The sequence below is a fragment of the Phalacrocorax carbo genome, chromosome 6, assembly GCF_963921805.1.
Source record: "Phalacrocorax carbo chromosome 6, bPhaCar2.1, whole genome shotgun sequence".
In the NCBI taxonomy this organism is placed as follows: domain Eukaryota; kingdom Metazoa; phylum Chordata; class Aves; order Suliformes; family Phalacrocoracidae; genus Phalacrocorax; species Phalacrocorax carbo.
In genome coordinates this window covers 29,598,181-29,611,219 of record NC_087518.1, presented here as the reverse complement: position 1 = coordinate 29,611,219, position 13,039 = coordinate 29,598,181, and the positions used below count along the sequence as shown (strand labels likewise).

General features: G+C 38.8%; 1 protein-coding gene across 3 annotated transcripts in view; it reads right to left on the bottom strand.

Annotated features, from left to right (window-relative positions):
- Nucleotides 1-23: 23 nt before the first annotated feature.
- TPR (translocated promoter region, nuclear basket protein) overlaps nucleotides 24-13,039 on the bottom strand; it is a 42,540-nt gene continuing 29,524 nt past the window's right edge. Inside the window, exons 38-51 of one of the 3 annotated variants that reach the window (XM_064454365.1) lie at nucleotides 12,142-12,290; nucleotides 11,227-11,310; nucleotides 9,676-9,876; nucleotides 8,230-8,361; nucleotides 7,639-7,729; nucleotides 7,013-7,197; nucleotides 6,107-6,175; nucleotides 4,820-4,929; nucleotides 4,042-4,148; nucleotides 3,192-3,287; nucleotides 2,831-2,987; nucleotides 1,818-1,936; nucleotides 1,189-1,287; nucleotides 24-249 (exon numbers count right to left, since the gene is read on the bottom strand). In XM_064454365.1, coding sequence (XP_064310435.1) covers nucleotides 194-249; nucleotides 1,189-1,287; nucleotides 1,818-1,936; nucleotides 2,831-2,987; nucleotides 3,192-3,287; nucleotides 4,042-4,148; nucleotides 4,820-4,929; nucleotides 6,107-6,175; nucleotides 7,013-7,197; nucleotides 7,639-7,729; nucleotides 8,230-8,361; nucleotides 9,676-9,876; nucleotides 11,227-11,310; nucleotides 12,142-12,290 — 1,655 coding nt within the window. In that variant the 3' untranslated portion in view covers nucleotides 24-193. The remainder of the gene's footprint in view (nucleotides 250-1,188; nucleotides 1,288-1,817; nucleotides 1,937-2,830; nucleotides 2,988-3,191; nucleotides 3,288-4,041; nucleotides 4,149-4,819; nucleotides 4,930-6,106; nucleotides 6,176-7,012; nucleotides 7,198-7,638; nucleotides 7,730-8,229; nucleotides 8,362-9,675; nucleotides 9,877-11,226; nucleotides 11,311-12,141; nucleotides 12,291-13,039) is intronic. The other 2 variants (XM_064454366.1, XM_064454367.1) reach the window with 2 other exon arrangements.

The following is a 13,039-nucleotide window of genomic DNA, read 5'->3' as shown; positions in this document are numbered from 1 at the left end:
AAAAAAAGATGCCATTTGAATGCTGACATTTTGTCTAATTTTATTAATAAAGACATTGAAATGTGTGCACGCAAATCTAAGTATAAAATGCTGCTTTAAGCCCTGGCTTAAAGCAATAGCAACCTATAGCTATAGCAACCACAGGCGAACTGGCACTTTTGTATACACAGCTGTTAATTACTTTACAGATCCTTTAACTAATATTTCCTCTGTTCAGGCCTCCTCTGCCTCCCATTGCATGAGTTACACCTGTGTTGGGAAAGAAAACAAATGCATTAATAGAAATACTTTTCACCCTTTTAATAAAGCCATTGGTACACGTGATACTTCATCGATCCGTAAGGAATTGCTACTGCAGTGGAGCACTTCCTTTCTGGTAAAATTCAAGCTCCCCCTTCCTCCCCTAGAGCCAGGCGATACGGATACGTTCTACTTCCGTCATTTAAAATAATGTGCCAAAAGAACAAGCACAGCATTCTTACCATATTTGAAATCAGTTGATCCCTCCCTTTTCTTATTAAAGAAATGATGACAGACTAGAAAGAAAATCAGTCCTAGGTCCACCTCCTCACTTTTTTTTCTTTAAAACACCAGATATCTATATTTCAATGCTACTATCAAGTCTTCTACAATGCTAAAATAATGCCAAACTGAATATATTTAATCTAAGGATTTTTCTTAACACAGAAGTTGAAAACAACAATTTATTGTCATAGTTTATACTGAATTACAAAAATCAGTAAGACTTGCATAAATTTTTTTTTTAACATAAAATCTGTGTGAGACATAGTGAGATAACTGGAATTCCCACGTACCAAATGGGAAACTGATATGTAATGTTAAAACCAGAAGATTTCTAAACTTATGTCCTAACATTTTTTAAAAGCTTTTAAAAATTTGTGAAGTTTAAGATCTACTGCACTTTACTTTCTCTCCATTGATAAGAACCCAGTGCTGCATAAGAAGGTTTGCCTATCTAAAAAACGCTCAGACTAACATACGAGAACAAAACTACAGAGCTCTTAGAGTAACATATTGAAAGTGAGGGCAGGGATGCTGTATTATTTGAGGTCTTGCAAGCAAACATAGGCGTATAAAGTAGCCCTTCATATATTGTCCCCAACGAAAGAATGTACTAACAACCTTGTTTTAAAGAAAGAGTCTGAATTTGAGCAACCACGAACTCACCCCTCTGTCTGTTGAACTGACGACCACGAACACCAGTTCTTAATGTTGGTGGCTGAAGTCTGACACGCCGAAATGGCTTAGGCTGATTACTGCTTGTGTCTGTGAAGTGGAAATGCACGAAAGAATGTCTGTGCCTAGTACAGTTTCTCATTGTTAAGGTTTACATGATTTGATACGCATTATGCACATGAATTTACTTTAAAACCATGAAGGTGCATCCTTACTTCATTGACATCTTCTCTGATATAAATAAAAGCCTCAAAACAAGCAAGTTTGGCACTTCTTTCATCACCTATGCCTGGTGGTAAACTGGTAACTCAGTGATTTAATTACTGTTCTTTGATGATGTTAGTGAATGAAAAAATATATTTTTACATCTGACATCAAACGTAACAGTGGACAGAATCACCAAAGTATCAATAACTGTTGCTCCTGCCACAGCCTACTTTAGTTACTGCAGTTGAAGTAAAACTTGCTGTTAAGACTATAGGCATGAAAAGGTGATCTCACTCCAAGAGTTTTGTCTTATTTTGTGTATCCTGGCTATCAGCAGTGCACGATGCTGATCCAAAAGTTCCTATGCTTAAGGAAATGGTATGAAACAACTGCTTCCAGCAATTATCCCATACCTGCAGATGAACTGGAAGGAGGATCTTGACTAGTTGAAGGCAGGTCTGACTCATCAGATGCTTGAACAGATTCTTCTTCTTGCTGGCTATCAATTTCTAGGCCTGCTTCTGAAGTAATTCTGGATGAGGAGGAGAGGGAGGAAAAACATGTAAGCATATTCACATAGTTTCAAAAAGCTCAGGAGAAAAAAGCATTATCTTGGAACAGAAAGATTCCTATGCAAACGTCTTTTCCCAGAAATTCTCATGGGTTTTATTCTGTTTTGTCATGTTCCTCCCTGCCCCAATCATGAGAGATTTATCTGGCTTTCAGGAAAATAACAACGTGGTTTCCTTGATATGCAGCCCAACTCCAGATGCATATTCAACATACTAACTGTCTTTCAGAGAAGGTCATGGAAGCTATTTAAGTAACTCAAAGATATAGTGTGATGGTGGTGTGTAAGTTTAGCTAGGGAAAGAATGAAGTACAGGGACCACACTGGTTATGCCTAAAGATCACTCACTGATGCAACACCTAAGTTATTTTGACTCTGTCTTCAAAAGACGAAAAACCAAAAAGCATTACAGGGCTGGAAAAAAATTAAACATTCAATTTAGTGTAAATGCAGATCACTTTTTGGTATACATTTTATTTACCTTGATTAGTATATAAAAACTGTTAGAAGATGATAACTAAAACTTGTAACCTGTGGGAAATACCTGTTCCCTATTAGCAGATGCCTGACTACTACAGAGCCCTCTGCATTCTGAAAAAATACAGAAATCTGTTTTTTTTTTTTTAACTTTTGTATTAGCTATGTTAAATCAGAAGAAAATCAGAGGAAAATCTTTGGTTTAAAATGAAAAGGTCAGATTGTACTACTTTGCGAAATTACTACATCCTGTTTGAGCTGTCCTTCCTACCAGAATAGGTTAAATTGAAAATGAATCACAGACACACTTGGAGGAAAACAAATCATTACAAGCGACATGACATCAAGTCTTAGCGAACCAAACAAGTCATAGTTTACCCTTCAGATTCTGCCTCTGCAAAAACTTCATCTCCATCATCACCCGCTCCAGCCTCCGTAGTGGTGGACAGATTGCCAGTAGATGTCGTAACCATTGGAACAGACTGGGAAGCATGCTCTGAAGCGTCAGCCGATGCACTTTCAGTAAAAACTGTCACTGTACAGGAAAGGCAGTTGAACAAACATCGAGTCAGTTTGAATTTCCCCCAGATAATCCATGGAAAACTTAGGCATGCTGGGGAAAGGGCTACTGAATATGCCTCACGTAGCAATAAGCACTGTAAGAACAATAATATAATTCTTTTCCGAAAAGTCAAGGTTTCCAACCGCTACTTCAGTCTGCAAATTTCTTGCCATTTACCTGGTGCTGCTACTTGTAATGGTGTTGTGGGAACACTACGACCACCTGATTCTTCCTCATGAGCAAGGAATAGTGGGGTTTCATACATTCCTAAACCTGCAACACAAAGTTTTAGTGACAATTAGAATAGCCAGCTGAAACCAGATTAACTGACTTCTCTCTGTGCACTTGATGAAATCCATATGGAGATTTTTTTTATTTTAAACTGGTCTGACTTACTGCCAGAGCTGTAAGGTAAAACCTTGCTGAAAGTATTTTTATTTGTTTTACTTTCATCCTTTTCTTATGCCATTATTTTGCTGTTAGCTTTCTTCAAAGAACAGCATACTGTTCCATGCTGGCAGGGATGCAGGGGAAAGGGGTTGATTCAGGACAAGAGCAATAACCATATAGACAAGTTGCCTGGCTGTTTCTTAGCAGGCAAGGATAATTCCCAAAGGTTTCTTTGCATTTTCTGTTTTCCCCTATTATTTTACTACAGGAAAGCTACAATCAACAGTAAAATTAAAGTTAAAAAGCCATTCCTACAAAATTTAATTTCTCCCTAAATGAACTTCCTTGCACTCAGCAGGCAATCTGTCCTACACAAAATTTCAGCTTCTCTGTTTCTCAAGCCTGTTGTTCCTACGCACAGAAGCAGTCCACTTTTTAAACCATATTACAAATAGAAGCGCAGCAGCTTGAAGGAAACACCTTTTTACTTTGTTAGTCTCTCTCTGCTGACAATTATTTAACAGTCATAGGTTTCCACACTTCAACAAGTACCTGAAAGCAGAATTATATTTTATCGCCTGTGTTATTTGTCTTTCACACTATGAACCATGGAAAAGAAAGTGCAAAAATGGATTACCTCCTTGTGATGCAAGCTGACCAAGATCAGAATGACTTGAGCTAGTTTGTGGCATATCTTCAGGGGGTCCAAATCTGAATCTAGGAACTCCAGCTACCTGGGGAGAACTATAAAAATAAATAAAAATAAAGATTTAAGGAATTCAGGAATTCTTCCAATAATAGGGTGGGAGGTGAGGAAGAGAAAGGGTGGGGGGGGGGGGAAGAAGGATAACTTTCTGACCAAAACAAGGGAAAATTATGCATGAGACAAAATGAATTAATAATGACTATTACAATCAGCAAAACCACTGCTAATTAAATAGCAATTAGTTTCTCGAACTCAGCTGGACTGCATCAGAAATCAGTAAAACAGCCCTGAAGAGAATATTCTTTACTGATTCATTGTAGGAATTTTAAGTGGATTGCTGAATATGTCCAGAACCGTCCCAAATCCAAAAGCAGAGATAACTTTTCCTACTTTTACTGGTAATACTGGGGGGAGGGAGGGGGAAGTAGAGAGCAGGGAATTAAATGAAATAGAACCACCTTTTTTTTTTTTTGCTTAATCTCTTAACTCAGTAAGTTACAATACATTGGAGATGATCTGCCTCCTAATTTGCTGAAAGTTTCATGATACACAGTTCAAATAATGATTATTTGTTTGTAGATGCAGTCACCTGTCATAGTACTTAGCATGTTACTCCAATCACAAGGTCATTTCATTTGAATTTATTTTCATTCCACTGAAAAATATAAAGAAATAGATGCCCCTTTCTTTTTCCTTTACATCTACTTACTGAATGGCTTCTGCAAACCCGTCTGTACGATGTGGAACTACAAGAGTTGGTGTGCTTGGAACTGTTCTGTCCTCATCATCAAAGAAGTGTTGCTGCTGGAAGAAAAGAGACTGAGAGCCTACAATGTATTTCCAGTTTCTACCAAGCCAAATTAAAGGTTAGTTCGCTTTTTCCACATTGTCCAGCAAAACAAGGACAGATTTAGCTCTAACAAAATACTTGTCTAATTTCAGACATTTAAACCTGAGCTCATTATATAGACCACCCTTAGAGGTGACAAAAAACCCCCAAACAAAACCAAAATAAAACAAAAACCCATACACTTGCAGGACACCCATCTTTCAAAGGATTTTTAGACGTCTACTCCATAACATCACCATACCATCTAAGTGCCACATCTCCCTGTTGACTACAAAAGAATCTTAGGCTGACTCATTCATAAATAGATAGGAACCATCTGCCTTAATCTTGATTGTTGTAATGTACAACATGTAATGTGTAATATGCAATTTTTCACATATCAAATCATCTGTTTCCTATAGACTGGTGTCCTTTGTTCCTGCATTGCCTAGAGTGAGAAACTTCAGCTCCCTCTTCCCTCATCCTTCAGAAGGCATTGTCTTCATCTCCCTGCCTTCCTCCCATATCTTTCAAACCTTTCTCTCTGAAATACTGCTAAGCTCCCTCCCATGTGCTCAGTTACTATCCAGGCAAAAACCAGCAGGTGTTGAGGCTAATTCCAAGCAGAAATTGAATGACAGGCACATGCAAGCCAAGTAGTATTGAAAAATCTGAGCTGATGCCTTTGATCTCAGAAAAGATACTTTAATTTTAGTCAGTCAGTCTCTCTCCCCTCCCCTCACCAAACTTGCATTTGTTCTGTCAAATAGAGTTGAAGTTGAATAAAGGGTTCAAAATTAGCAGAAAGACAGAGACAGAAATCATAAATTAGCCTTCTTCCTTTAGGATGACGCTGAAAACATTTGATTACTTTTTCCAGTAACATATCCACTTTAAAAGACTGATTCTATAAAACAAGTAATTAAAACCGCCTTAGACAAAACCAATTCAACCTCTTTTGAAGACCTTTAACTTCCTGGGAGTTTTCTATTATTTGCATTCTGTTAATATAGAAATTAACAGGACTAAGATATTTTCTGAAAGTCTACAAAAAACATCCCAGTGCTGAAGTCAGTAGCTAAGCTTCTCCAAAAAACAAAGTAAAACCCAGGAGTTATGAATGTTTCCTCAATGCAGGTTTTTAGTAGTAGACTTTCATATACTTACCATCCCACCTATACCAGGAGTTAGCTGAAGTCCACGCCCCACTGACTGTCTTCGAGTCATCTGGATTCTCTTTAGAGTAAAGAAAAAAAATGAAGTAGCGTGAATGCTTTCCTGTAATTCTAATAACATGCAACAGAGACCAGGATAGTGACTAAATGCGTAAGTGTAACAATTTTATGTCAGCGTACAACGCTGCTCAGTACAGCATCATACTTTCTTAAAGAACAGACCATGGCAGCAGCTACTCCACATCTCATATCTGCTGCCTGGTCTAACCATGAAAGAGAATCATGCAGGTTTAAATTCTGGGTAAGTGACATTATTATTTTACTCAACTCTCTACTGAGGACAGAAAACTTAAATACAGAACTATTGTGTCTCAAGCCTCAGAACAAGTTAATGGTAAAGGATAATTGAAGTCAGGGTAATTTTGCAACATTTACGTTGTGGTGTTTTCATTTACAAAATCTATAGGTCTATGTTATGTCAGAGCATAATCATAGGTCAGGCATTGTGAAAGGTTTAACACAGAAAATGAATGGCAACATTCCTTTGCCCAATCTCTGGGGCAGAGACTAATAAAAAGCCCTGCCTGAGTCGTCTGAGTTACAACCTGTTCAAGAACAGCTTCTGTAGTGGAAATATCAGCAATCGCTGACTGAAACAACACTGGTATAATTATTTTAAGATGCAAATCCATCATGAGTCCCTTATTGCTTTTAATGTTCCCTGTCCAGCCATAATCTGCAGGATGAGACATGTTAGGTCAGTTTGCTCAGCTACCATTTTTAGGATGCGAAATACATGTAATCTATTTTCACAATAGGCAGAGAACTTAGGTTTTATTTAGAAGAAATCATACAGTAATTTTATGAAGTCTTCTGAACCACTAGAGATAGTTTATACCTGTACTGGGGGACCCAGTTCTTGAGGAGGAGCATGAATAGTTAGTCGTGGGGGAAGTGGATGTGGTGGTCTGCGAGGTGACTGTGGGGGCCGAGGGGCCTGTCTCTCTGAGGCAGATGATGGCTGCTGTTCTCTTGAACTTTCATGAGGAAAAGTGGACTCGGCAGTGCTCGTACTCCCTTCTCCTAAAACATACAGAAATATAGAGGAGTAAACCTATGCCCTCCAGAGCTGAAAACATGAAGGCAAGTCTTCAAATTCTGCTATCTCATTAACACATTTTTACCCTTGCAAGAGTGGGGACAACTCAGTACTGTTATTTAAAATCACTTAGAAGCGGACTTGTGCCAGCTATGTCGACAAGCATTGAAACTATTGATTATTCAAGTGCTGACTTAGAGAGAGATCAGTGATGTTGAGCCATCCAGGAGTTGAGCAAACCAGAGCTTGCAGGGTTTTCAAAGGAATGTAGAATAAATCCAGAACACTTCAAAAGAATCTACATTTCAGGTTAAAATGGTCTTTAGCATTTCACCTTGTATTCTTACTTTTAACACATGCAAAACAGCTTCCACCTTTCCCCCCTTTACAGACACAGGCTTTGAAGAAACACAAAATAACCATACCACTGTTTTGAGAATCTGCTGCCCGTTGGTTGCTTTCACCTCCTCCCATGCTTTCCTCCGTTTCTGTTCCAGGATCTGTACCGTCAGCACCCTAAAAAACCGACATAATGACAACACTAAACAACTTATGGATTGTAAAGAGAATATAAAAGCAATACAGAAAGTAAATGAAAACACATGAAAATCCTTAAATATTTATGTAAATACAAAATCAGGTAAATGTATACAACTGCAGAAAATTTCAGAACTTCTGCATATCTGTACATAGACAAACGCGAACAATGTAGCCATCATAATTTAATAGTAATAGACAATGAAATACCCAGCTTTTGAAGAAACTGCCTTACTAGCTTTGCAACTACAGTATTCGTTGTTGGCTCCTGTACTTTGCATTTTCATTCAGCCCTCAAACATTCAAAGTTTATTTTTCTTGTGAAAACACTAGTTGTAATAGAAATTACTATCACCTACTAGAAGTCTCAGTTTTATGGGATGAACTCACACTAAGATTTTCAAGTATTCAAATCTGTGCAGATGCATTACAACACCAATAAATTTAAGAGGCTATTAAAAAAAAGGTACAAATCCTACCTCAGCATCATCTGCTTCATATCCATCATTACCATCCGCACTACCAGTTCCTTCATTACTGTCATCACCTTCATCTCCCATCCCTGTGTCTTCGTCATCATCCTCGTCTTCCTCCTCCTCATCCTCATAGTCCTATCATAAGACAATAAAAAACCCTTAGGGAAGTGGACAGGGTACTGGAATAATTTCAGATCTTGAAGTGGTACATTTCACTTTGTGGTACATAGACCACCTCTGTCTGCAGATCACTTTTCGAAAATGTTCAGCATTTATTATCCACAGAGCACGTCTATTTTTCGACTGCTGTGGTGGGTTGACCATGACTGGCTGCCAGATGCCCACCCAGCGATTCCCTCTTCAACAGGACATGAGTAGAAAATAAGATGGGAAAGCTTGAGGGTTGAGATAAAAGGCAGGCAGATCACTTACCCATTACCATTACAGGCAAAACAGACTCAACTCAGGGAAAATGAATTTAATTTGTTGCCAGTTAAAAACAGAGTTAGATGGTGAGTAACTGATAAAAACTAGAACACTCTTCACCCCACTCACTTCTTCCCAGGCTCATCTTCACTCCCTCATTCCCAACTCTTCTTCCTCCTCTCCCATCCCAAGCAGGGCAGAAGGGACAAGGAAAGGGGCCTGTGGTCAGTTTGTAACAGTTTCTCTCAGCCACTCCTTCCTTCTCACACTTTTCACCCTGCTCCAGCATGGGTCCTCCCCACAGACTGCAGTCCTTCAAGGACCACTCCAGCAGTGGGTCCTTCCCCTGAAGGGCTGCGGTCCACCAGGCTAAACCTGCCCCTGCATTGGCTCCTCTCCACAGGCCACAGTTCCTGGCTATGGAGCCTACTCTTCCATGGGCTGCAGTTTCTTTCAGGAAATATCGTCCTCTCCACAGGCTGCAGGTAAATAACTGCTCCATTGTGGTCTCTTCCATGGGTTACAAGGAATATCTGCTCTGATGCCTGCAGCACCTCCTTCCTGTCATTCTTTTTTGACCTTGGTGTTCACAGGATTGTTTCTCACATTTTTTCCTCTCCTCGCACTGATGCTGCCATGCAGCGTTTTGCCCTCTCTCATATATTTTTTCACCAGCTGATGGGCTCAGCTGTGTCCTGCAGTGGGACTAATGTGGAGCCAGTTGGAATAGGCTGCGTCTGGCATGGGGTAGACCCCAGCTTCTCCTCACAGAGGCCACCCTTGTATGCTGAATAGTAATAGATAATCTAGAAACACTGTGGAATTTTATGACTTAAAAAAAAATCAAGCTGAATTAGCAAGTATCTTTAAAACACTAGAGGTTCAGACTACATACATACAGACTATTCATAGTTAAAAAAATTTTTGATTAAATTAGTCCTGCTGGGTAAGCTTTACATCTGATCAAAGACAAAAACATAAATAAAGTAGTTAATAAAGACAGTAATTCCATGATATACATACTTCCTGCTCGCCTTCGTTTTCATCATCATCATCATCTTCATCATCACTATCAATTACAATGACATCATCTCTCTTGGATTGACCATCCTGAGATGAAGTAGTATTTTGTTGATCTGACTGAAGAGGTCCAAGATCTATTGGGATAGACTGGGAAGTTTCTTCACTATCCTCCATGGGAGTGTACTCTCCCTGTGTAACACCCTGTAGAAGATAAAAGTAAATTACCAGAAGAAACAAAATGAAATGCAGCACATACAGTTCTTAAAATGTTCTTTAGGAAAGTGCACATTGTATTTGTGAGAGTTTCCCGTTTCCACTCCTAGTTCTCAACCTCGACCAAATGGAGGCCTGTTCTACAACACAAGTATTCTGATCTTCACTTCCCAATCCAATTTGGGATGGGTGCCATCATTAGCGGTATTGTATTCATATATGATGCATTGGAATGCACATCCATAAAACGCTGCTGTCTAAATGTTTACCCATTTATTTCAGATAACTGAGGAGCTATCACCAGCACCTGCACAATAGCAAACACAGGTACATGGGGCATTGTTGGCAGCTGAGGAAGCACTCTGCCCATACTTCCAATACAGCCAGAACAATTGCCTGGTTACTTAGATGGGCGCTCTCCGAGCACACCACCAACACTGCTGTTACTGTCAGTGCACAAGACTGGTGATGGGACAATGAGTAGAGAAAAACTCTGATGCTTACAAGAGAAACACTAGTTATTGATGTTTCTTAAAAAACAACCAGGGTAGGAGAGGACAAAGAAGAATGCTACAGATGATTGTCAGCAATCAACTAAAAGTCTCCCCAGGATGAAGGAACAACTATGACTCTTCTGAGTTTGAACTCTGAGCTCCTGTTTTAGATTTCTGGTCTGGAGGAACAGTCATGCAATTCACATGATTGCCAGACACAGAGCTAGCAAGTAGTTCCTCCTTCCATTCAGCATGTATGTATATTCAAAGCATACATGTATATTCAAAGAATTTGAACCGAATCTGGCAAAGTATGACTAGAAGTGTTCAGAACAAGAAAAATGCATCAGCGTCCCCTACAACTTCTTCTTAAAACAAAAAAATTAAGAAAAAAGGGACTTGACCACATATTTTGTATCTCTTGGTTTCGGTACAATAACTAGTCATTTTCTGAACAACATGTGACTTAAATGTTGCAAATGGTTGTCTAGCAGCAGAATTCAATAGTTACATCTCAGTTTCACTATATAAAACTGGGGCTAAGGATATTAGGATTTCTAAAACAACACATTGAACTACAATTCAAAATTGCAAAGCTTCGTTAACATTCTGAATGTTATTTATATAGGTATGCGTAGAGTGAAATAAAAATGGATTATCTATCCTTGAATATGGCAAGTCTAAACTTTAAAAGGTTGTAAGTGGTTTCTGCTAGAAACCTGCAGAATCTGATTTGAGATTTCACTTCGAAAAATACTGAGTTTGGACAGAAAAAAAAAAATCAAAACCCAAACACCAAAACAGCTATCGCTGCTGAAGATTGTTTCTTTTCAAATATGCTTACTTCTCCAATTGAGTCTTGTGAGTCTTGATTGTATGTTTGCGCTTCTACCTCACCATCAGTGCTCTCTTCTGCTGTCACTTCCTCCTGAAACAACATATATTTTTCTCATTTAAAACACATCATTATCCTTAAAGTTTGGTTAACACCTTTGAGATTTTTTTTTAATTATATATTTTTTTCTACAAAGATCATGGGCAACATTTTGTTCCCCATTTACTAAGAGTCCTTAGTTCTGCTTTTATCTAGCACCCCATTTCTCTGCCCTGGAGAAACAGAAATCCCTCATTCCAGTCCACTGGACCTCAGTGCCTCTAAATCTTTTCAGGACCAAAAAAGGACCCTCAAGGTTCCCCATTCCACCTCCATCCTCTCAGCTAATTAAGTGAAAATGGTCTTACAAGATCTTGTCCTTTTCTGTTATGCAACATCCCTCTTGTACAGAGTTAATACAATGTCTTTGACTTTCTTAACGTTACTTATGAGTTACCTGCTTTGAGGTTCTGTCTCAAATGTCCTTTTTTGCAGGACATCCCAATTCCCTCACACCAATATTTCACATGCACCTCCTGTAAGCTTTTCCACAGAACTCATCTTTGCTTTCCTGGCATATCCTCAAGTACACTGAATTTTATTCCAGAATAAGTGTAGGAAGTGACTTTCCACACTGAAAAATGTTTTAACTTCTTCCTCCTCAGTGCTAGGATACGGCCCTCTCTCTTCCATCCTACAATTCACTGAGATTTGCATTATTAACCTCTGCCTTTTATGACATCCAAACCCAACTTCTTCCTCCCTGAGAGATTAAAAAGTCACATTAAGAATTAACTGACTTGCTCTGAAGTAATATGCTTGCTCTTCCCATTAAAATCTTCCAAAGGGACAAATTAAGTAGTAGCATTTTATGTTCTTGCAAACCTCAGGTCCAACTCTCTGTATGCTTCTCAGTTTCTTTGGAAGAGGTACATCCACTGTTTCCTCTGAAATCTGGTCCGAGTTTTCCACAGTGTTATCCTCTTCTTCCTCTCGTGGACGTTTAGACAGTGAAGAACTTGGGGTAGCTGAAACTTAATTGAGAGGCTCCTTTATTTTCAGAATAACAAATGTATAAAACAGAAAATCAAAAGGTTTGGTATTTTACCCTGGAAGATTGCCTCTTTTTCGGCACTGAATGATAGCAAACAGAATCAGATAGAATCACCTTGTGCCATTTCCTAGGATATGAAAACATCAAACCCTTTTGCCTTTTGTTACAATTCTTATGCTCTTGAACCTATATTCACAACCTAATCTACCCCAAATATAAGCTTCACAGTACAACTAAAATATTTTTTCCAGGATCTTTGCTTCTGACAAGTATACTTAAGAGTTTAACAGACTATCAGCTGGGAAACAAAAAAAAAGCAGCTTACAAAAGCATATTTTGGGGAGTAAAGGTTCTACCAAAATCTACACTATGTAGGGAAAACAGCTGTGCAACAGTTTATCACACTGAGTAGCTTTAGAGTTCTCTATATTTTATATTCCAGTTTAAGCAGCTTACTCATGACTCCTAAAATTAACTTTGCTCCAACAGTACCATGGAAACAGAGGAAGCAAGGTTTAATGTATTAAACTCCAATGCTGCTCTGAATAGATAAAACAAACGTGAGTTTTTATTTTCCACTTCAAGGAATGCAGTGGCAACAGCATTTCAGAGGTACCATTTCAGAAGGTTCAGGAAAGCAGCCTAACCTCAGAAGTTTGTGAAATGTGCAATAACTGGGGGGGGGGGGGGAGGGGGGAGAGAAGAGCAAATTCTTTTGCTGAAGTTAGG